Source organism: Balearica regulorum, chromosome 6 (assembly GCF_011004875.1).
Source record: "Balearica regulorum gibbericeps isolate bBalReg1 chromosome 6, bBalReg1.pri, whole genome shotgun sequence".
NCBI lineage: Eukaryota > Metazoa > Chordata > Aves > Gruiformes > Gruidae > Balearica > Balearica regulorum.
In genome coordinates this window covers 37,262,877-37,287,905 of record NC_046189.1, presented here as the reverse complement: position 1 = coordinate 37,287,905, position 25,029 = coordinate 37,262,877, and the positions used below count along the sequence as shown (strand labels likewise).

The 25,029-nt window shown below is 35.9% G+C and overlaps 1 protein-coding gene across 1 annotated transcript in view; it reads left to right on the top strand.

Moving 5' to 3' along the window:
- LRP1B (LDL receptor related protein 1B) overlaps positions 1–25,029 on the top strand; it is a 742,991-nt gene that overhangs the window by 704,431 nt on the left and 13,531 nt on the right. Inside the window, exons 84-86 of the mRNA XM_075757248.1 lie at positions 10,110–10,271; positions 14,722–14,896; positions 15,523–15,627. Of these exons, the coding sequence (XP_075613363.1) occupies positions 10,110–10,271; positions 14,722–14,896; positions 15,523–15,627 (442 nt within the window). The remainder of the gene's footprint in view (positions 1–10,109; positions 10,272–14,721; positions 14,897–15,522; positions 15,628–25,029) is intronic.

Genomic DNA, 25,029 nt, shown 5'->3' with positions numbered 1-25,029 from the left:
TAATTTAAATCTTTGAATTTATTCCTCGCTTGTGATATATTTTCTCTTTGTAACTTATTTGCTGTGTCCGTACTTAAACGATATGCAATATAGCAGTATATACCATACATACACTTTTATAATCAATAGTGCTTTTCAGTCACGTATCTCGGTGTTTTAGCAGAATTAAGCTCCATCCCACAAAAGAGAGCATGTAAGTATTCAGTATAAAGACGCAGATGTCGAGGTGTAGAAATGGAATTGTAAAGTGTAAGGTCCAGTCAAACTACATCTGGAACAACCCCACACATCTTGCTCTCTCTTTATCCCCATTCTCCAGCTAAATTTTTAGGTGCACACATGGAGATATTTCCTTAAATTACAGAGTCGTGTGACCTCAATCTTTAACCTTTGTCTTACTGGAATTCACAGAGTAGACATTTTACTCGTCTAATTCGCAGGAAGATTTGGTTGATCAGAATTCAGATCCTTTGTTTTCCTGAAGGAATTTTAAATCGCATATCTTCAAGGAGATTATCCTAACTGTCAAAACATGGGTATTGGGGCAGTTGGTCTTTGTCACTAACACGTAGGCTGTTGTAGCTTGTATAATGCAATTAGTGTTCGGGCTAGAGAGGGAAAGTGTGACAAGAAGTAGCCTAAAATTAGTAATTTTGTGAGAAAGGAGAAGTTGAATTCTGTTTTCTGCTCCAAGGAATATTTAAATATTTTCAAAGTAGAACAGCTGGAAAAGAGTTTGCTGTCTTGTCTCTTCTCAGAAGCCTATCAGCTGCTGAAGATGGTGTGAATCATTTTCTCCTTGCGATGCAATGACCAACACCCTCATCTCTGTAAGAAAAGTACAGGCACCTGATGTCAGAACAGGAGTTTGTGACTGTTTAGCACAACCTGAGAGAGGTCTCTGTAATGCAGAATTATGTATCTTAGTCTCTGTGACAGAGGGGGCTTAGATCTCAATGTTTGCCTTAGCACTCCTTACTAATTAACTTTAGCTTATGTAGTTTAGCAATTTAGCTTCACTTGCTGGCTTCTCTGGAGCCTTCTCTTATTTACTGACATGTGGTGGCAAAAATCCAAGTGAATGCAAATCTAGTAATCTGTTCTGTGCCAAAGAGGATTTTTCAGCTCTGTGTATTTGAGGGTTAATAATGTCGTTCATAGTTAACATCACTAATAATGATTAAATATTAGAAAATGAGAATTACGTGTACTTGAAGTTGATTAATTATACTTGAAACTGCTTCTAACAGCTGATGGAACTACTGACACAAATGATAAGCAGAGATTTTTATCAATGTAGTGAGATCAATACATGTTTAGTGAGAACATGCAAGTGAATGGAAATAAGTCACGGGTGATTTAAATGACGTGCAAAACATCCTCATCATCTGAGGAGAGAATGTTTACTCCCACATCTTTACATGTTTGGCATTTAATTGATACTTTTGTGGGGTTAAAAGGCTTCATAAAATTAATAACTCTGGCTCCTGGAACTCAGCTCAGCTCTGAGTCTCGCGGAGACCCCAGGGTTTTATTTAGTCCTTTTCGTTTGGCAGGAGCCATAGGGCTCACTCACCTCCAGCAGCTCGTGTTTTCTTTACCAGGCACGTAACACTTGCCGTGCTCACACAGCTATGCTATCACCTGGATTTTTTTTCTTTTCTTTCCCTGCTAAATCCAGCCTCTGAAATCTTTCAGCCTTGCTGAAATAATTAGTGTAATAGGTTTGGTCACCAGTGAGTAAAGGAGAGATATGAGCAGCTTCTACAATATACTTCTGCTAAATTGTTAATCATGGCCCCAGCTGCTACAGAGGGCCTGGAGATGCAGGCGTTAGCCTTAGTTCTGCTTGGCCTCAAACAGGGTCATGTGCCTGCACCAAAAATGCATCAGCATGGATGTCACCACAGTCCACATCTCACTGTTCAAAAGTCTGAATTTTGGGAATCTGAACATGTAACTGCACCTAAAGTTTACTGTACCACACATGGCCAAAGTGTGCCAAGCCTTTGTGAGCCGAGACCAACGTAGAGCTGGTTCTGATGACTCTTACTGGGCATACCTGCTAATGGAAATGTTCTTCTGCTGTGCTGTGCCCACTTTCCCAGTTTAATCAATTTTTTAATAATCATATTTCAAGTTAACCAGATTTCCTATCTGCCAGTTCCACTTCATGAGGGTAGCTGTGCCTTGAAGCCCGTGCCATAACTTTTGTGTGCTGGAGACATGGAAAAAAGACCGTATATCTTTCTGAATCAAAGTGACTCCATCCAGTATTCCAGATAAAATTTTCAAATTGATCTTCATCTCATCTTCCTTACATGCCTAGCCCCTGGACCCTGTAAATATTCTATTAAGAAGAAATCTCTCTTTCTCATCAGACTGTATTTCTTATCTGTATCAGGCCATAAATTGTGTGCTTCTGAAACAAACTAGCATGTCAGTGAGATGTCCCCTTATCCTAGTTTAATCTAATCTATGATATACTAAAGCCATTATGTATCTTACAGAAGGAAGCTAAACTGGACACCCCAAAAGTATTGAAAACTGTAATTAAGTCAACAAAGCTTAATTCCTCAAGTGTTTTTGCAACAACCGTTTCCTCCTTCCAGTCGAATATACGCCTGTACAAAGCATGTCATTCAGTCATTGCATCAGTGAGTGCACATTTAGCTGCAGGGGCTGCACACGTCGTTCCCAGTTTGGCTGAGGGTGGGAAATCCGGACCAGAGCAGCATTCATTCACTCCCTTCTCGTCGTCTCAGCCTCCAAGGCAGAGTTGATCTCCTTTGACAGGTTCATATGAGAGTTATTAGTGTATATGGTACTTTATTCTTGCATGTTGCTACATGTAGAAATGAAAATGTTCCTTAATACCAGGAATTGCTTGGTTTTTCCTTAGTGGTTTTAGAACTTAAGCTTGCTTGGTTTTTCCTTAGTGGTTTTAGAACTTAAGCATTATATTGCATCTAGATTTATAATGTTACATCCTACCAGGTTGACCTATCCACTAGCAATAGATATATTGCACACTTTTTTTTTTCTCTCTGTGTGTGTAGAGAATTCTCTCACATTTCTGGAAAGTATAAAATTACTATTTTAAAATAAAGTTAGCTGAATATCATCTTAATTTCTTCTACTGTGTTATTGCTGTCTATGCAGCATACCATCACCCATACTGCAATGCTCACAACCAATTCCTCAAAAAGCAGCGGTTATACTTTTGATCCATTATACAATTGGCTCATCAAACTGTCCTGCTAAACCGATGCAATCAAGTTGCACATATTTTCCCATTGTTCTCTTTTTTAAAAAAATTATTTTTGTTCAAAATGATGAAGCATTTTCCTCTGGAAGATGCAGAAGCCATATGTGTGCGAGTGCCAATCCAAATCCTATCCCCAAAATATAAATGATCTGTGATAATTTCAGCTTGCTTGACTCTGTCTTTCTTAAAAGCTCCAATTGCCCTTATCGATTCTTGTATATTATCCAACTCAAACAGCTTTGATGCGGTCGCTCTAACGAGTGTCATTCTACACATGCCCTTTGGAAAGCTTAGGGACTGCCAGTAAAGTTAAGCTCTCGGAGAGATGAGCTTCTGCAGGGTCCCCGCTGCTGGGAGGCTTCCCTAGGAGTCAGGGAATTTCCTTTTTCTTGGCTTCTGGCTCAGAAACCGAGGAAGAGATATCCTGAAAACAACCCTTTCATCATATTGTGATATAAATAAAATGATGCAGCCTATAAAATGCTCTTCTAGTGAATGTGTGTGTTCTAGTGAATGTGTAAATCCCATTCTCTTTCACCACCTAATATATAACAGTAATGTGATAACCAATTAACTAAATTGCAGAGTATTACTCATTTTTTTAAAAAATGAATGTGCTAAATCTTTGCTGGATGTGGTAAATGGTAGAACCTCATTATCTGCACACAAATGTTAATTTGTTAAACAAATCCCACTGGCAATTCGGGGATTATTCACTGTTGGTTTACTTACTGCTAAGCCTTTTGGCAAATTCCTATGTGAACATTATATAGCTAGAGATTGGGGCAGCTTTAATTAAAATTTATAAGTTTATGACAGTTGTATTGAACTACAATAATTGAACAAAAAAAATGTCATCAGTTAATTAAAAGTACACATCTGAGACATGTAATTAAAAGTTTGGTATAATAATGAACACTTTCCAGTAAGCCAAATTAATGGGAATTTGGAAAAAAATCTAATGTTACCATAAAAATGCACTTTCTTTCTCCTTACAGTTTAAAGTAAAAATGTTGGAGCAATAATTTACTAAATCTCTTGAACACATTAACTAGATCTAACTAGTTCACAAAATTAGATAAATACCTATTTGTAATATACTTACAGTACGAAAAGTATGTCTAACCACATAGAATTGTGATGTTTGTATCAAAATGAGTAAAAAATTATGTCTTTCCACTAAATGAAAATTGATGAAATATTCTCAAAAAAAAAAAAAAAAATCTAGATAAAGTAGATATTATAAGCGAAACAAGTTAATTTTGGGACACGATGGTGCACACCGAAAACAGCAAAGAACTTGTTTATTTTGCTAATGTCATATCAGTCCGAGTAGTCTCAAAGGGCTGTGCTACATCATCTTCTCACCAGAACAGGGACTGTGGGAAGGGGAGGGGGGTGGCACTTAGCTAGATGTTGAGGGTGTCTGGTCTGGTGTGCAGCTGATCTAAGGGTCCCAACCTCCACCACCACAACCAGCCTTGGAAAGAGCTGCCTTTGAGACTAATATAGAGATTGTTCTTTTCTCCCTTTCTTTCACAACATGGAGAGAACGTGTATCTGTTGGGATTGATCTCAATCAGCTCACCTATTAATTATGTACAGTAATACAACTTCCCTCCACTACAGTTGGTTCAGTAAAGCTAATTATGGTTCATCAGCCACAGAGAAATGAATTATTGTGATTCCCACAGACTGCTGATAACTACTCTAGAAGACATGATATTACTTACAGTAGGCTGGTGTGCCACATTGTTTTGTCTAATAGTGACAGCAAGTGAAATATGCAAATTAAACGTGCACATATTCGTACATAACTTAAAAACTACATTGCTGGGAGTGAATTAACCATTGACTGGAAGAAATAAATTATCTGTGTCTTGGTGCAGGTATTCATCGGGATGATCTCATTTTTCAAAACTTTCAGAAAGCTTACAAAAATAATTCTTTTTTTTTTTTTTTTAAAATTGCAAAATAATTTATGTGGCCATATAGAATACATAATATTTCTCTGTTATTTAGGCAATACCATGAATCAAAGTTGATCTCCTTAGAGTTCTGTTCATTACAAAATAAATGTAAATATGACTAGAAAGGAATCACCTCAATGTTACAGAGACAATGCACTAAAATATTTGATTAGCGATTTTTGAAGATGATTTGGAAAGTTATTTGCTATTATATAGCAAATTAAATTGGCAAAGTAGCAGTAACTACATCCTCTGTAATCAAATTCTCATTGAACATTTTAGGATTTTGATCTCTACCATCTTCTTATGGATGATTTTTCTTTGTAAGAAAAGAGGAAACTGCATTTCATCTTCATGCCAAAACACGTATTGTCCTGCTCATGTCCTACTGCCAAAAATAACTTCATATGTCCTAGGGTCACCATAAAGTATTCTCCATTAACTTACTGAATTCTGTGCAAAACATTTGAAAAAATAGATGAGAAATTTATAAGTTTGTTTCAAGTTCTATCAGTTTTAGAATTAAGACAAAAGTTCTGTAAATTATTGTTCTTATTTTTTTAAGAGAGAGGATACAGAAAGACTCTTCAGAGAATAGTGACTTTCAAGTACATTGTTTCCCCAGAGAATTTTCATTATAATTTTTGTTACTTGTTTCAAGTGTCTTACCAGGCACCCTTTCATTCATTTCTTTAGAAATGTTGTTTAGAATTATTTTAAATACAAAATACTCTCCTCTATATAGGGCCTACATGCATCATGCTTCCGCTTCCGTATACCTGTAGTGAGGAACACCATGTATCGAAGAATTGGATTAGAGATAGTAAATAGCAAAGTGCATGCACGTTCATTTTCAGTCACTGAATGTGGAGAAATCTTGTTCAAAAAAGATGTGCTTCTTGCTCTCTGGATTTTATTACTGTGCCTTTGAAATTGGAACATTTACACATGAGATGCTGAGAATGTGCTGCCACCTTGTCCTCGCCACTTTTGACAAACAACATTTTTTGACTCTAGGTAATTGAAACGGGAAATTTTTCTTGAGATTATTATGTTACAGAAGAGACTGAAGAGGAGGATAGGTGAAAGCTAGGTTGCTAATCTGTAATAGGCAGAGGAAAAGAAGATAGTATTGTCATAAGGTAAATCCAGTTGAGAATTGCACTGAAGAAGGAAGAGTTCAAAACAAGGAAATGTTTTTGTGTTTTCTTTCAGAAGATTAATTTTGCTCTTTTTTACATAAAATACCCCAAAAGATTATTATCTGCATTTGAAGCAGTTAGCATTCCATCAACCACTTTCCTTATTCATATTTTTCTATGCTGTAATGTGTTCTGAACATTTCTGTGGTGGTGAAGGTTGGGAATTAAGAGACAATTGTAGTTCTGTTTCTGCACAGCTCTAATCCTGAAACTTCATGATCACTGTAAATGCTGAAGTTGTCTGTGCAAGAGATTACCATGCGACGTTCGTTAGGATATCTGACATCTTGGTTAACGTGACTATTTCCTTTGCAAACATGAATCAATATACTGATTCTGTGACACAAAACCTTATGGCGTTGTTTGTCATTGTTTAATACTGCAGTTTTATTAAACTGTTCTTGGAACCATTTTGTATCAGAAATAATTTATTTTTGTATCAGAAATAAGACAGATTAAAATGTCATTATTAGTATTATTTTGGATGCCAACAATCTGTGTATAAATAGGCAATGAACTATTAACATTGCTAAAAGTCATGTTAAATTGAGTGACAAAAATGGGGTTTAGGCTATACTGAAGTAAATTTTCATGTAACTGTCAGCAGTTTGGCATATTTATAAGCCTACATTAGCAAAGAATAGAATAATCTTTTCTACAAAGTAGGAAAATATCATTGCCTCATCATTTTAAAAAATAGAGGAATATTAATAATAAAAATTTATTTCAGGCCTCCAAATCTATGTTCTATCACTATCGTATTTTAACTTTTTTTATTGAAACACTGATTCAGATGAAGGATTATGTGAAACCCCCTGGCTTAGGGGAAGAACTTTCAATACAAGTGTATACATGGGGAAAAACAAAAAGAGTCTGTGCTAACATCTGAGTTCAACATCTTTGATTTAATGTTTAGATCACAGGAGACAGATATGAATAACCAGGCTGATGCATATTAAACTAGTTGGAGCTATTTTTAAGTCAATGTTTTTGTTCCTGCTGTACTCATTAGAGGAAGAGACTAACTGATCTCATGGCCTTTAGGATGATTTGCAAAACACTTTAAATTAGCATAGCTTAAAATAGAAAATATAGAAAAGAAGTACGTGAAGGGTTTCATGTAAGAGTAAGAAGTAAGTGAAGGAAAAAGAATAAATGAATCATCTTGCATGAATCAGACTAGAAAAAATGAGGGCGCTTCCCTTGCGTTGAAAAATTCTCCAATGAATATGACATTAAATGATTGCATAGTATTAAAACAAAAGCAGACCAGAAGAAAATTACAGTTGTGGGATTTATGGAATATTTAGTTTAATCTACATTACTTTAATAGATATAGCCTACTAAATAGAGAAGGAACAAAAATAAAGGTAAGTAGGGTTGCACATTTCACAGTTTTAGATGCAGCTGTGGTAAAAGACATCAGAAGGCGAATGTGAAGGTAGTTGTTGATATCTACATCAGACATCGTATTAAAATGAGGAAACAACAAATGAGACAGAAGACAGCAAGGAAGGGACCTAGTCATAATGCATCAGCAAATCAGGCAGCGGTAAGGGTTTCCTGGTAGATTAGTAGGAAGATGAGACACAATTATTACAGAAAAGTAACCCTTAAACATTATTTCATTGAACTCCTTGGGATTTTGGCTCTTCTGTATGTTTTAAACCGTCAGGCCCAAGTCAAGCACAACTTCTCTTGTGCACTCGCTAACCCACCCCTCCATGAAGTAGGATTGTTTATATCTAAGTTGTTAGTTTCTGCCTTCTGGCGTGAAGTTTTTCAAACGTAAACACAGGGATAACTGGAGTCTCTCATCATTAACGTATTCCCTGACTTTCTCTGATCTCTTTTGGATTCCACAGCCATATCATTACCTTGATTGACTGTCAAATAATAAAATGTAACACGCTATTTTTCCTGGATGTGCCTGTAATTCCAGTCCAAAGGGCTTCTGCATCGCACATACAGTACATTATGCAGTTAACCTGTTAATCTGATTGACTTTAACACTTCTTGACATGTAGCCCTATTCTATCATGGGCAAAGACTAGATATCAAGGAAATGTGTATTAGTTTTACAACAGCCCATTAGTTGCCTGCCTTTTCCGAATTTGCTATAGCAAATGATATTGATGTTCCTATTCACTTCAGTTCTCCCATCTTAATTCTTAGATGTTTACCGTTTATGTAAAGCATGCGTGTTACTAGTTGGTTTTCCATAGTCTACTTACGAGATATTCTGTTTGTTCTGCCTGATACCTATTTACTATTTGGCTATTGCTAGCCTGTGCATGGTCCTTTACTCAGAGGTGTGCTATGTCTGTGACTTTACTCAAAGGGATGAGTCTTTGCCCTCGCTCTGCAGTGACGCAGTTAAGCTCTTGATTATACTTGCCAGCCGGTTGAGTTCCTTACAATTCAAAACAAAACCATCCTGTCTACCCCTTTATTGCAGAATTTTATTTCCCGATTAATCTTCATCTCTTTCCTTACCCATCTTGGAAGCCAGGAAGAAGAAAAGTATTAAAGTCGGTCAGTTTTCCCTAAGTTTAAGAAAACTCTAAAGGCTGAATGAAAGGGAAGGAGCGTGGGGGGGAAATAATGTTTTGTAAGAGATGAGATAAACAAGAATGAGAATAGACTATTAGGAAGTGAGAAGGGACATGGCTAGTTGGACACATCATGTCATTTATTTGAAGAGAAGATTACAAATGAGACATAAAAGCAAAGTCAGGAGACAGAAGAACATTTATGGGATACAGAAGTTTGTTTCAAAGAAGATAAGCCTTAAGAAAAAAATCAGGGTAAAGTGGAAGAGTTTAATAATACAGTGGGATTGTAACAAAGCTATAAATCCTTTAGACATGAGATTTAGATAAGGCAAAAAAATGGGAAAATTACAATAGGGAAGAATCATAGGAGGAGAAGGCATCAGGTTTTAAACACTATTTTAAAACCCTTTAAAGAGAAGCTACAGACTAGGAGTTCGTTTTGTGCAAATGGTCATCCCTAGGTGTTCATTACTTTTCAGACATTGAATATTGACCCTACAGGCATCTTTGGTCTGATGCAAGACAGCAATTTTTATGTTCCAGTATTTATTGTGTGAGAGGGATAGGATAACAAATCAGGCACAGATATTTGTGTTGTAGTAAAACTTGTTGTGCAAAGTTGGCTATTGATGCATTAGTAAATATTTGTACATTTGTGTGATTATATGTAAAGGTTTGTAGATTTGAGAATAATGGCGTGTATTCTGAAGAGAAATTGATGCTGATTATACAAACATTTATCTTCTGCAACTGGAGGAACCCAGTCTGACAGGATAATATGAAGAGCTTAGTCATATCTTAAATTCCTACTTAAGACCACCTTTTAAAATAATTCCCAAAGAGCCAATGACGATACCTGCACAAGTGTAAGGTGCACAGGTCCAGTTTTTGAGTCGTCCATGTCTTACAATGCTGACTTGCTTTTTAAAAAGTTCTGAATTGAAGCAACATTTGCAAAGGAATGTGGGTTTTTTTAGTGTCTAGAGAAACGTAGTTGAGCTCAAATATTAAAACTTGCTACTGTTATGATAAATATATCTATCTTTAAAGTGCTAATTATTATTTTAATGTTTATTTATTTTTAGCATAAAATAGTTTTCTTTGTTCTGAATAGGGAGGCCTACCTGCAACTGTGCGCTGGGTTTTACAGGACCAAACTGCAATCAGACAGTCTGCGATCATTTTTGCCAAAACGGAGGAACCTGCAGCGTCACTGCTGGGAATCAGCCCTTTTGCAACTGCTTGCCTGAGTATACAGGAGACAGATGTCAGTATTGTAAGTAATCTTCACAAACTCTTAAATCTGGATTTATAATAAAAGTTCTACAGAATGGAGATTTAACATGATCTGAGAGATTTTCTACGGCACGTGTTGGAAAACTCCGCTCCAAAATTATTCATACTGCTACGGGAATGGAATCTGATATATTCAAGTGATCTTTGAATGTATTTCTGCAATATCCATCTACATGTGTAGGTTAAGAAAGAGCTTTTTTTAGGAATTATTTATTTTAGTATTTTCTCAAATGAATATGTAAAATGGAGCTGTACAAGACAGCTGAGTTTGTCAGTAGAAATGAGATAATTGTGTTTAAAATTTTCTACTCCAACTTCTCATATTTGTTGTTTTATGCTAGTGGAATACCTAAATATAATGAATTGAAGTAGCTGGTTAAAGAATTTCTCTGGTATCCCTTGTCTTTGCAGACCAACACACACGTCTCAAACTGCTACCTTACCTTTCGTTTTTATTTCTAACCCCAGGAAGCAGTATATTGACAACTGCTTTGAGTTTCACACCTCTATATTCCTTCATCTTGCTCAGTCTAAGATCACCTTAAGTATGGTTTCTGCCCCTTCTTGGTATTGAAAGTCAGGATTTCTATGTATGACTCTTGTTTAATTCTCAGGTTCTGTCCTCTGCATGTGAAGTTCTCCATAGCTTCTCATTGTAGTGACCCATCAGTTCTTCTCATTGCGATACTGTTTCCCAAAGGTTTCCATGCCTTTAGAAGTGCTCTTCTCGCTTTTTAGAGCTTTCTCTAAATTTTTACTTCCTGTACAGAGGAGAAGGGAAAGAAGATTATCAGCCAATAAGCCTTCTGTTCTTACTCCGTTTATCTTTTCTCTCCATGCTTTCTCTTAGCACCATTTCCTGTTTTCCAGTGACACAAGACATTTGATCATATTCTTGAATTTCTTCTTTTGGACACTCATGTCAAAATTATACTTTGTCTTCCTCATGTCTCTTCAAGTAGCAACCTAAAACTGATTATTTTTCTGAGATCAGAATTATTTTTTTAAATCTCCTTTTAATCTCCTTTTTCCTAGTTCTGCTTTGCTTTAACTATAACACTCTAAAATAAAGGACTGCCGTAGTGCTTGTTATAGAATAGAACATTAAATGTGATAGCCATCATCTCTTTTGTATGTAATTCAATGAATTTGCTGAAGAAGGTTAGATTTAAACAAAATGGAAGGGAAATTAGCTGTTATAAAGGTCTGAATTATTATTATTATTATTATTATATTTAGAATTATCTACAAGATACAAAGAGTGTTTAGTTTTAGTGAAAGGTCTGTCAAACAAGGAAAGGGTTAGTGTGTATCTTAAACAGGATTTGTACTGAAGTAAACTGAATATATTTCCAGTCGGGAGACTATGAAATAAATTGAAACCTTTGAATGGAAAACCAGCAGTAATTGCGATTCTCTCCCACTTGGTATTAAACAAACTGCATGGATCCACAAATAACTATCTGCAAACACAATTGGGTATTTGAAAACAGTATAGTACATAAATCATGCACAGACAGACACACAGATTAAGAAAAAATATTTACTTGAGGCTTACCCAAAACCAAACAAATTGTTTCTAGTTGAATGCTTCTGCAAACATCCTTTTTTTTTTCTTTTTTTTTTTTTTTTTTTAAGAATTAATTTAAATGTAAATTTGGGGTACTTTTTAAACAGTGCTTATTATCAGATTTGGATTGTCTGCTGACACTTTGGAAAAATGCCACAATAGAGAAACTCGAACACATTGTAAAATACAAAATACAATTAAGCTTTTGTTTATTTAAACCTTAATTTTAAAAAAAAAAGAGTCTTACAATCTTTAAGAGTTTTTTGTTTGTGGCCAATAACAGATCTATGAAATTGTACAGGTTTACCTTAATAATGTGTATATAAATTCACATCTATGATTTTTTTCTTTATTCACAGATATGTATGATTTTTTTGCTTTATTAATTGCATTCACTTTGCATGCGTGTTGGAATAGACGAATATAGCATTATTGCAAAGTTTGGTTGCCTCTAAGATATCTTTTTCAGTCTTTCTGTGATGTGATTGAAACTAGTTCATATGCAAAGGATGATACATGAATGTGCATAGGTATTTTACTCATGCTCCCAAGCTGAAAATATTATTAGTGTTTTTTATGGCAGGGAGAAGACATTTACTTGCAGTATTGCCAGATTGCAAAGACCTTATTTTCCTCATACTTATCGTCTCCAATTACCCAATGCAGAGTTTCTCCTGTGATTAGTTCACATAAGGGCTAATAACCAAAATGTGTGCTCTGTGTCAAGGCACTGGCACTGCTGAAATAAATTTAAGTGAATGAATTTACATAGAATTCCACTAACATTGTGCATGTTATTATATACACATGTATTTGATGTATTTGAATATAACTCCCTATTTTAAAATCCTGAAATAAGACATACAGACTAGTTAAAGTTCATTTCTTGTATCATTTAAGGCCCAAACAACCGAAAAAAATAGAAAACGTTTTCATGCAGTTACAATCATTCAAAGTGGATATAGTGATCTCACAAGCTGTTACTTTCCCTGAAACTGAAATTCCTTTCTTCAGGGGGAAGAAAAATTAAAAAAAAAAAAGAATTATTTTTGTGTCATTTCAGTCCAAATGTAGCATATGCATTTTAGAGCAGAAGATTAAAGGTGTTTATGACTACAGTCAATGCTATAAACCAATAATTGTTTTAGAGTATGAACTCCCTGTGCCTATGTTTTAGATTTGGGGGGGGGGGTTTATCCTAATGTACATGGAAACAGTTCCCCCTTGCAATGTTTTTTTCATAAATGTCTCTCAATATTAGCTTTCAAACTACTGTAGTTTTTGTTCAAAAAACAGCCCCCCTGCTGCAAATTGCCGTTCTGTAACTTGAATCGAGGAACGGAAAACAATGAACTACTACACTGAGTGTCTTTTAAGCCTCTCTGGTTGCTCAGTAGTGATTCCACAAGCAGATGAGTCTACAGCCTGTGTGGATAGGTGGAGACGTACAGTGAATAATCAAACAGAAAGACTTCTCCAAGAGTCAAGCTTTGTCCTTTAGCAGAGCTCTTCCAGCATGGTGGGTACCAAATACACACTGCTCTGAGAGGGGAAAAAATTGGGCACAGGGAAGCATAAGCAAAATGTTTCCCATTTTATGAGATACTCTGAAAAATCATCCATCTTGAATCCACTCAGTAAAACATACGCATTTTAGTAGTCTCCAATTTGCTGCTTATAATATGTCCCAGTCAAACGGCAGCCTGAGAGTTTACACTTCCAGACTCAAGGCTGAAGTTGCATTTGGCCAAGGTTTCGTTCTCTAGTGAACAGCTTGGGAATGCCCGACTCGTAGCTGCCGCTGACTCACCCTTAGCCATATCCTGGGCTTCAGAGGGCTTAAATTTTTTAGATTTGATGGAAAGGTAATATTTTATTAATACGAGCAGGTTAACTCAAAGCTAATACAGATGCATAGGTGAGAACCGATACATCTTATATATCAATTACTTTATCTGTCCGTCAGGAACACCACCAAAAGCTCAGCGCAACATGTTAACGACACAGAACTGGAGAAGCTATGAGAAATAGAGACTTTGAATTTTTTGACTCAGTTAAGAAGCTTAAATGACAAAACTTTAAAAAAACCCCACCACTAACAACAACAACAACAAAACCCCATACCTGTCTAACTAAAAGAAAGTTGTCAGTACCACATAAATAAAAATGAACGTGAATGTTAAGATACCATTATTTTGTAGCTCTGGAAGCTCCTCCAGTCAGGCAACTTGGGGTTTTTATAGGCATATGAAAAAAATGAGACAGTTACTGGTGCTTCTAAAGAGTTAAAGAATTCTTGACTTGAACTGACTACTTGAAATCTCAGTCCTGCACAGTCTATAAAGATAAGCATGTGTGCAGTTTTTTGTAGAACTTATGGATTATGTCTTCATATATTATTATTAGAACTTCATGAAATTTTAATATGTGGATAAATGAAAATAAAACTTAATTATTTCAAAATACTATTTCCATTTCAGTTTAGCATAATGCTGTTAATGGTGATGTGAATGTATCAGAAGATTTTTATTCAGCCAATGTCCCATTAAATACATTAACATTGCTTTGCTTTTCTCATCAGTAGTCTTTATATGATGTGGGATGATGCCATAAATGTTAGACATCTAGAAGGAAAAAAAAAAACCTCTTGTGAGTTTATCTTTCCAAGACTACATCGTTAATGTATTATGTATCTGTTTATGGGATATTCTTGATTCTTGTAGTTGCCAGTGAGCCACCAAGTTCATTCATCATTTTGTTTTTATTATAGTACGTTTTAAACAACAGAAAAGTAAGGTATTATTTTTTTCTATGATACTCCTTAGTCTCTTTTAGTAATTAGCTTTCATGTCGCTTGCAGATGTTTGCCACCATTATTGTGTGAATTCTGAATCGTGTACTATTTCTGATGATGGAAGCGTGGAATGTGTCTGTCCAGTACGATTTGAAGGTCCAAAGTGTGAAGTGGACAAGTGTATCAGATGTCATGGGGGACACTGCATAATAAACAAGGACAGTAATGACATAGTATGCAAGTAAGTATGTGTGTAGGAGGGGTGATTGTGTTCAAAATTATATATTTAATAGCGATTATATTGTATTATCCTTTAAAACGCTTACACAGTGGCTAGCCCCTGAACTGCTCACATCAGAACAGTTCCTTCGCACGGCTCCTGCCCACACAAACCCCGCTGGCTCCTGCCTTTTTAAACCAAATTTTGGAGCACTCCTCACTGGGGGAAGCGTAATGCAGCAGGAGACTGAATGGGTCTTCAGTTGGAAAAATTGGAATATTTAATAGAGTTAACAGTCGAGTTTTACCATACTGTTGAAATTTGTTCATTCTGCAGTACCTGTGACAGTGATAGAGACATGTCATGTACTAATGAAAGCATATGTAGTAAGATGTGCTGCTATATTGCTGAGTGATTGTTTTGTGTAATAATAGTTTACTTTCGTGAAAGGAAAGATTAAAATATTTTGTGTAATAAGCTTGCTCCCTGGGCTAGTTTTTCAAAGTGGAAACCTAGAATTCTTGCAATCAGTAGATCTTATCCACATCGTAAAATCAGCATTCTAATATATAGATAATTATAAGGGAATTCACCAGATTTAGTAAAATACTGATTGCTATTTGTTTGGGGTTTTTTAACCACAACAGTTGCACTAATGGAAAGGTTGCCTCTACCTGTCAGTTATGTGATGGCTACTGTTACAATGGTGGTACCTGTCAACTGGACCCAGAGACAAATATACCTGTCTGTCTGTGAGTATCCTGCATTGTGTAGATCATTAAAATATCTGTGTGCCGACAGATGATAATGTTGTTATGCATGTGTCTGTATTTTTGATCTCTCCAGGATGGATAATGTGCTGGTTGCAGTCTGAATTTACAGTATTTTTTCTAGCTATTTCTGTAACTTGGTGCTTTGTCTACCTTTTTGCAATACGCGTATTGAAAGATATAACTAAGATATATATTGTGAATGTGTATAGGTCCAAAGAGATGTCTTTTGAGACTTCTAATAATTTCAGGCCAGATCTAAAGCCCGTTTAGGCATTTGTTCCAGAATGGAATCCAGAGATACAGGATGGTTGCCTACCCTGCTTCTCAAAGGTGGATTAAGTCTTTTCTCCTGTAAAGATGGACAGAGGCGGGGGCAGTACACTCCTATAAGGAACCTGATGGCTAGAGAATAGGAGGAATAATGTAAATGTTTATTTCCTTTCTGGGTCTGAGGATATGCTCGTGTATCTGTTGTTTCTGCCCTAACCTTCACACTGCCCGCAGTAGCTTGGCTGTTCTGTGCTGAGATTGCTCTGTCCCTCCTGCACCATTGTTGAGAGAGTAATTCAGGACGCTTTTCTTAAGCCCAGACATCAAATACCAAAGGAAATGTGATTCTGTAGTCTAGATGGTGAAGTACTGTCTTAAGAGGCAGAAAAGCCTACATTCCAGTCCTTTCTTGAGAGCTATGGTGTATCTTCTTTTTCAGTTGCTAAATATGAAATACAGAAGTAGTCATGGTAGCAAGAAATTAATTTCTTTCCTGCTCTCAGTTACACTGAGCTACCTAGTCATACCCTGGGTTTTTTACTGTTGCCTAATAACTGATCCGATATTTCTGCACTGCAGAAAAGCTTTGTAGTCTTCCCCTTCTCAGGGCAATCTGGATGTCAGAGCATCCTCCAGGAACATATGAGGTGTTGGAAGAGAGAATTGGACTCGAGTGTCTCATTTCCAGGGTGACATAAGTAAGTTATGGTCCAAAGGGATCTGGCACTACACCTCTGTAGATCCAGATACAGCCGTCCCTTCATTTTGTTGATGTGTATGAGGCAGGTGATCTTAAAGGAGAGTGCCTGTTGCATTCAGACTCTCAAAGAAGTTACACAGAGAAATGCCAAGATTTTGTAGTCTGACTGGTGTGAGACAGACGAAGGGGCAAAACGGTAGTTGCTGTACGATTGAAAAGTTGTCAATAGATGTTTGCAGCTTTGAGGTTAGAGACAGTGGAATGTAGTTCCACACTGTAGTCCTTATTCAGCTGAAAATGCTTTAAGTGCCTATGTCTCTTTTTTGTAATTATTTTGATCTGGCCCTTTTTACCTGTTATTTGTATCTCCTTAAATGTCTTTAGCTGAGGACTAGAGAGACTCATAAAACTCAGCAAGAGGAGAATATCAGAGCTATAACATGTAAGGCCCAAATATGAAGATTAAGTCTGGTGATTCATTTGGTGGTTGAATCACCATCCCTGGAGGTATTTGAGACGTGTAGATGTGGTGCTTGGGGACATGGTTTAGTGGTGGACTTGGCAGTTGACCGTTGGACTCAATGATCTTAAAGGTCCTTTCAAACCTAAACAATTCTGTGATTCTATGATTTGCTTGAACACCTAGAATGGCTATTTTGGAAGCTTGTGATTCCTCCTTTCTTTTTCCTTATAAAACTGGCTTATTCTTTTTCAAATTCGTATGGAACACCATAGCATCTCAAGGAAAACAAGTTTCATCATACATTAATTTGTGTATGGATTTACAATACATAAATGCTGCAGCATATGCCAACACTGTTAATGCTAAGAAAACAGTTGTGAGCATTTTAAGGCCATTGCACTCTGGATCGATCAATACAAATATATAGTACATTTGACAATACTACTTTGTTGAGAATGTTAGATTCCTGAACCAATCAGTTAGTACAGGCCCATTGTTTTAAAAGTGTTTGATCAACGCTGATGAGCAAATTTTTCAGTATAGTCAGATTGGACCTCCCATGAAAAACAGAGTATTAATTTTGTTATCTGTGGGTGTGTGCCTGTCTACGTGTGTGTGTCTTGCCATCATTATATATAATGCGTTTAAAATCTGTTCAGCAAAAGGCAGAATATTTATATAGGTCTATTTTACTGAAATTCTGCAGATGCTCTGTGGGGTTTAAAAGTCAGCGCTGTGACCAGAAAGTGAACCCTTGTGATTACTACTGTCAGAATGAGGGAATTTGCACTTTAACTGCGTTTAATGAACCGAGATGCAAGTAGGTTTAACCTTCCACTTAATGCTGCACATTCTGTGACATCATTTCAGGCCACAGTTCATTGGTTCAAGTCATGCACATTCACATACATTTCAAAATATATACTTAATCTGGGGGCTGGTTTCTATAATACACGCTTACCCTTTGTTAGGTGCACTGATGAGTATATTTAAACATACTTTTTGAGTATCTATATCATTGAAAGAAGAAATGAAAAGTTTTATTTTTAATAAATGAATTGAAAATGCCACTTGGCTTTTATTGTTCCTATTTTGAGATATTTTACCAAGTTGATCCTACAGAGCATAAAGTTTAGCCAACAGTGACGTTGCACATGTTCTGTAGTCCAAAACTGCCTTCCTATTTCTTACTTGCACAGGGAAAGGAACAGAAGTTATTTAGGCACCACTTCAGAAGTTAAGCTTGTATTCATAAGTCTCATTGTTAACTATATAGAAATATGCTGTAAAATAGAAACTGTTAAACAAAATATGTGAGCTACATCATAGCTTTGACTGCTCCTCTGATTAAAAAAATGTATGAAATAGATATATTTGCATGCTGTATTTCTCTGAAGGATTTTAGGTCTATTTCTTTAGAGAGAAAATTTTAATCCTCATCAGGGAAAGAAACAACCTTAGCATTTGAAAATGTTGTAAGGCGGATGTACACTGAGTTATGAAATAGCAGTCAGATGAACATAGCTTTACTCAACAGTTTTGATGCAAAAGTCAGAATTTAAATCAGGAGCCAAAGACCCAGACTTGGAATAAAATATGAAACTCCAACAGCTTTAATCTTCTCTCATCTAAGTGCATGGTTTATGAAAACATAAAATCCTGTGGGGATGTGATGTGGCTGTCTGGTGGGTAGCAATGGCAGTGACTAGGTATGGTGAATAATCTAATTTTTTTGAAAAATATGATCACAATTCCTTTGTGAGTGTTCTCAAGCAATGAAACTCTATGACTTGAGCTATCATAAATCCATTGGAAGGTAGATTAGCCTTCTAACTACCAATTCTTAAACTTTGAAGAGTACAGAGTGGGTCTGTTGATCAGTGTTTGTGGGACATGATTGCTTGGAAAAGTTTGTATCTCTGTGTGTCATACGTAAGTACATAATTCACTTCGTCACATTCAGAATATAACCATAGACAGAACTAGTGTTCCTATTGTCTCTTCAGACTGATGGTTGGGTTAGCATGGCCAGCACTGTCTGTGTCTAGGAACTGAAAGAATCTTTTAAATTGTTTCTTTTTTTCACAAAGCCAAGGTGGCTTAGAGGAAAGGGAAGAGAAGAAAATAGAAGTAGTTTGATGGAGTTAAGACAGTTGCAGTGATAGAGAGGAAGATGCGTAACTCCATATATCTCCGTTCTCCTTGCAAACCTCAGTTCAAGCTCCACTTGTTCCCAATATCTTGTGTTTTTCCAGCACCAAATCAGTTTTTAACTGGAGCTTGTTTATAAATTTACCAACCTGATACTGGCAAGTAGAAGCCCTCAGGAAGGAATGAAGTAATCCCGTGTTTCACGAGAGTCATTGTGTCAGACACCAGGAGTGTCAGAGATTTTCTCTGTACGTTCTGCTGTGTTGTTAAGGAAAGTGGTTTATCCCTCCAACCTGCATGTCTGGCCACGCAGTGTATGACATCTGTCTCTGGTCTCTGAGACATGGTTATCTAAGGGCTAACATTTTTCTTAACCAGTCTCTAATTCATGAGTGGGTGAATTTTAGAAGAAATAGGAAATGGCTCAGTTTATTGTCATCCAGCAGGACCTCTTCTCTCTCTCTCAACCAGATCAGTAGAGAATGCAAACTTTATACGTAATCAAGCCTTTATTATCATTCAATAAAGAAAATAGAGAATAGCATTTATCTGTTCTAAAGGGCATTCCTACAGTTATAATTATACAGAGGAACTATAAGCCTGTAAGAACATTCTCTCCTTTTACCAACCTGTATGGTTAGGGTACATTTTTATTTTATCTTTCTATCTCAAGTTTTTTTAAAAAACTTCAATGCACTAAGTATTAGGTGCACATTGGAAATAGAAGTTGTGCTTTTCACCAAACCAGTTTAGGAATGAATTAAGGCCTCACCGTGGCTGCATATAAGCCGCCAAAGAAGGAAGGTTTTGTGAAGTGAGTCTCCACTTTCAATGAAAGGTCTGTCAGGTTTTGAAAGATAGAGAATGTACTGTGATTTCTCTTTGGATATAACGTCCTATGCAATCTAGATTCTTAATTTTTAGCATTATTTTTAGGATTATAAAGAAAATTCTTCCTCCTCTCCCCAATTCTTGTCCTCGCTCAATAACAAAGGTTGCAAGAGAATTTAATACCAGAATGTTAAAATTTGAGGTACTGACCTTTTCTGAAAGATGTACACTGAAGGTGTCTTTTAAAGAAGTATTATCTTAGTTATAGTTACTGTCTTTTTGCATTCACATATTAAATTTTTTAAGGATATCTTTAGTACAACTCACTAATGTTTTGGGAGTGTGTGTGATGTGTCTAACACTGGAAGCGTATGAGATGTGTCGGAATTGCTCCGGTAACTTCACAAATTCATTGAAGACAGAATGAACAGCAGATCAGATTCAGATGCGATATAATCAAGAAATGTTTTTTCTATTTATTTCACAAACTGTCAGTTCCATATGTTCTGTCAGTCTGGCTTTTAATAATTACCTTTATTTGCCTCTCTGTTTCCTTCTCACTAGTTATCTAACTGCATATACATTCGTGCAAGAGAAGCAAGGTGCAGGGAGAGATTGTATCTTGAATGATACCACTGAAGAGAGTTGGAAAAAATTAAAACATTCAAGTACACCAGATCATCATTGGTTGTTACCTAGGCAGTGCTCTATCAATTTCTTTTATTACCGTCTCTCACCTTTGTTTCTTTTATACCTTCACCGTAACTATAGGTTGCTATAATTCCATCTTTTTATTTATATTGCTATTGTTATTTGCATCTGCGCATAGATGTAGTCTATTTGTATTATTATGATTATTATTAACATCTGCAAATAAATGGGATCAAATCATAACCCCCTTACACCAGGCATTATAGAATAATAATGAAGGATACTTTCTGTTAAAAGTTTACAGTCAAAACCAGTAGAAAATATAAATCATATTGATCCTTATCTAAAGCCAACTAAACTTAAAGCCAACTAAACAACTTTAAATGCTCTAATCAGCTTTTGAGCAATGCTACTGAGGACTTTAGGTGAAACAAGTAAGATTATATTGTGCTGGCTAATTAAGAGGATAGTAAATTGTTCCTTTTTAAGTTACTTTCTGCATAGAGGTGTGTGCAATTCTGTGTGTCTACAGTTTGGAGCTTCTGTTTCCTAGGTGTCATCAGAAACAGGGAGAGAAATTCAGAGGACAATGTACAGCATTAAATTAGTTGCCTGTGGCTAGATGTGTTAACTGTTCAGAGGGCTTCAGTTTGTGTGTGGTGTATTTCTACATTAGAACAAATATCGGTTCTTCTGTAATGAAGAATAAGTCATCCTGGATAGTTTAATTGCTTGCAGTAAGCAGATGTATGACTTTGAGAGCAAATTAGACAGAGAAATCAGTGGTCTTTCAGATTAAAAGGCATATAGCATACAGGAGCTTGAAAGAAAGCGTGAGTTGGGTGACACAGGAAACTGAGAAGTGAAGGGTGGAGAAAGAATAAATTAATTTCTAAACGGAGAATTTTGGCTGAGTAATAGGTTACAGACAATAGTGAACAAACAGGGAGAGAACAAGCTGTGGAATTGCTTAAAAGTGATAACAAGAAACTTGAACTTGGAAGTGGAGATATGGATAAATTAGAAAAAATAATCCCTGCAGGAGTGAAATAAACAAGAGAGACGTTCTTGCCAGTTTATTTCCAGAAGGTTGGAGAGAGCCGGTGTGTGTGTGTGTGTCTGTGCAGGTGGGGGTACACACCCATGTGTGCACCTGTGCGTGTGTTAATGTCACAGAAATCAGAAAGAATAGAGTGCATTCCTCTTGATGGAGGAACTTCCTCCAGCTCATATTCCTGTGATGCTGTACCTCCTCTTGACGTTCCTTTCGTGTTGAAAATTCTTCAAATATGAACAGTTTTTATGTGAGTACGTGAATGACATACAAAAGCTGTAAGTAGATGCAAGTTCATAAATAAAACTCATAACTGTGGCAAACCTCTGTTCAAAAAAAAAAAAAAAAAGTTAAGGTACATCCATAGTCCGGTCGTGGACAAGAAAGAGCCTGTACCATGCAATCCCCTGACTGGCACGTTCTGAAGATTGGGTCGAAAAAGCCACTGCAGCGTAGAACAATTGCAGCACTGAGAAGACTGCCTAAGAGTAGAAGGCAATTGTAACCATGACAGGCAGTATAAGTCAGAGAACAGAAAATTTTATCAAGTATCTTGCAATAAATGTTTTCCACATGATTTCCTGGGGTATATTTAATGAGGTTCCCAATTACAATTACAACAGGAATTTCACAGTATTATGCTAGTTCTTTGAGAGCTTTTTTTTTTTTCCTAACTAAAAATACCTTTGTTATAAATGTCTTGAATTTGAACATAATCAGCAGGTTATAACTTTGTATTACAGAAGATCTTTCATTCACTTTGTATCGCAAACTAGTATTAGTTCAAGAATGAAATGCAAACAGATGTTTGAAGAGTGGTTGTCAAAGGAAGAAATGAGAAGACCTTGGAAAAGAGGACTATGTATATTTTTTCATTGAACATTTGCTAGCTGGGCTGTAATGCTTGATCCATGAGTTTAAAATTGTTTGGGTAAAACTTGCATAGTAGCTGCTGCTGTACATCACTGCTTGCTTTGTCTCTGTGAGAAGGAGAGAAAAACCGGATTTGTCATATAGCTATTGATCCAGTCATTCCTCATTCTTTTTTTTTTTTTTTTACCATTTCAATCTCTTCTTTTCCTTTTGCTTTCTTGCTCAGTGTAATTTCAGCAACAGTAGTAATCATCTAGACATGCTTAATTTTTATGTATTTACTCTATGTTAATAATATTAATGCTTGTATAGCATATGTACTGTACAGATATTGCTAATAGCATGAAATTTAATGGCCCTCAATTACTTCTGTTTCTTACCTTGGGATGATAGTATCTTAGTTGCATCCCAAGATTTGTTCCTTTGCAGTGAACATCATGCGGCAACTGTGAATGATGATTTATATATTGGAATGTCATGAATAAATTAAATTCATGTTTAAAGTCACATTTTATTTTTTCATGTATATTGTTGCTAAATTTAAGATTCTTTGGGTTCCTCAAAAGTGATTTTCTGCTGGTTTTGCCTGCTTTTGCATTGTGCAGTTTTCCTGTTCTTTATTTATTGGATTGCAAGGTAATCTGTATTTCATTTTCAAGTAACATACAATTTCTATCCCTTTGCTTCTACATCAAATTCTTTCACTTAGTTTTCCTTATGAGGATATCAAGTGATGCTCATTAGACAAAAGTACTAAAATATGGTCTGGTCTTGGATAAAATATTAAGGAAAAAAAATATTTGAAAATACTTAAATCCTGCAATATAAGAGAAGGTACAAGGTGTGCTCTTGATCAAGGTAGGGGTGGGTTTTTGGTCCTTCATCATTATGAAAGTTCTTTGTACCCCCTTGAGGATTTATCTGGGTATAACTCTATAATATCAGCTCCCTGTATGAAGAAAGCATATTTCCAAACATATTGCTAAATTTATTGTAAGAAATAGTTTAATGATTTAGTTTGGTGCAAGAATTTTGTCATCCTCTGTCATCCTACAGACTGTGGGGGAAAAAGGGGATTACTTTGATTTCCATCTTCCAATGCAATTTAATACAGATCGGAAATAACTATAATCCAGATGTCCTCTTCTCTTGTTTAACACATAGCTTTAATATTAATGATAAGACATGTTCCAGCAGAATTTTAATATAAGTGTTCTTAAAATAGTGAGGCTGAATACTTTCATTAGGATGTTTTACTATACATTACTATCTATGCTGTGACTAAAAAGAAAAGCAAAATTAGAAAATTACATTGTATAATGAAGAAATATCATTTATAGGTAAGAAACATTTTCAATTCCCCTTCCACCTCTATTTTGTATTGACTGTTTCACAGATTCTGTTATACTTCTAGACTAATCTTTCAGTGTTGCTTTCTGTAATTTTTTTTGATACACGCTGGTATATTGAGTTGGAAAGCAGTTGTCTACAAAAGCACTTTTAACTTCACATTATGCCTGCTATATTATATTTTTATGACAATGCCTGTGGCACAAAAAAAGGAAAAAAAGAGAAACAAAACCAAAAAAAGTTGCACACTACCACCAAATTATCCTTTTTACTAGCTTTTTGTATTTGTTCAGACATTTCACAATCAAATGGTTCCTTTTGGTCAAGTGCCCGTATAATTGAGTTTAGAGTGTTTCAGTGCACTGACCTGCAAGGGTTATACAAAAATAGAGGAAAGAAATGTTTTCTCTCATTAATAACATCTCTAACAACAGCATGATCAATCTCTGAAATGTAAATATCTTAATTCTAAATATTCTTCAAGTGCAACGCCTTTATAATTTCAATTTAGAGTTTTTAAAATATCTCTCATCTGTAATACTGTTTCCTCCAAATAAATAATTCCTATCACGTAGGCATTCTGTATCTCAGACCGTGTGTTTCCCAAGTATCATCTCTTTCTAAATGTAGGACTAAACTGTAACAGAGCTGTAATGTAGTTTTATTAATGACCTTGGCAGCAGACCACGTACAACCTTTGTTTATTACATTTGCTTTCAGTTTTTATATTGGCATTCTCTTTGATATTGTTGCTCTTTGATCTGTTCACCGATTCTGTTGGGAACTGGAGATCTGCACCTTAAGATGTTCACGGTAGCGCCTTGCACCACTCAGCTGACTCCAACCTGTCCTTCACTGTCAAGCTCCCCATCTCATTCCATCTGTATTTGTTTATTTGTAACTCAGATTAGGCATTATCACTGTCTGTCTTCACAGTTCTCAATAACATGAATGTCTTCAAGGAAACCCATGGCTTTACGTAGTTCTGCTTCGGTAATGACTTTTTGTATGCCTGTACTGCAAATGTCGTATCTCTGA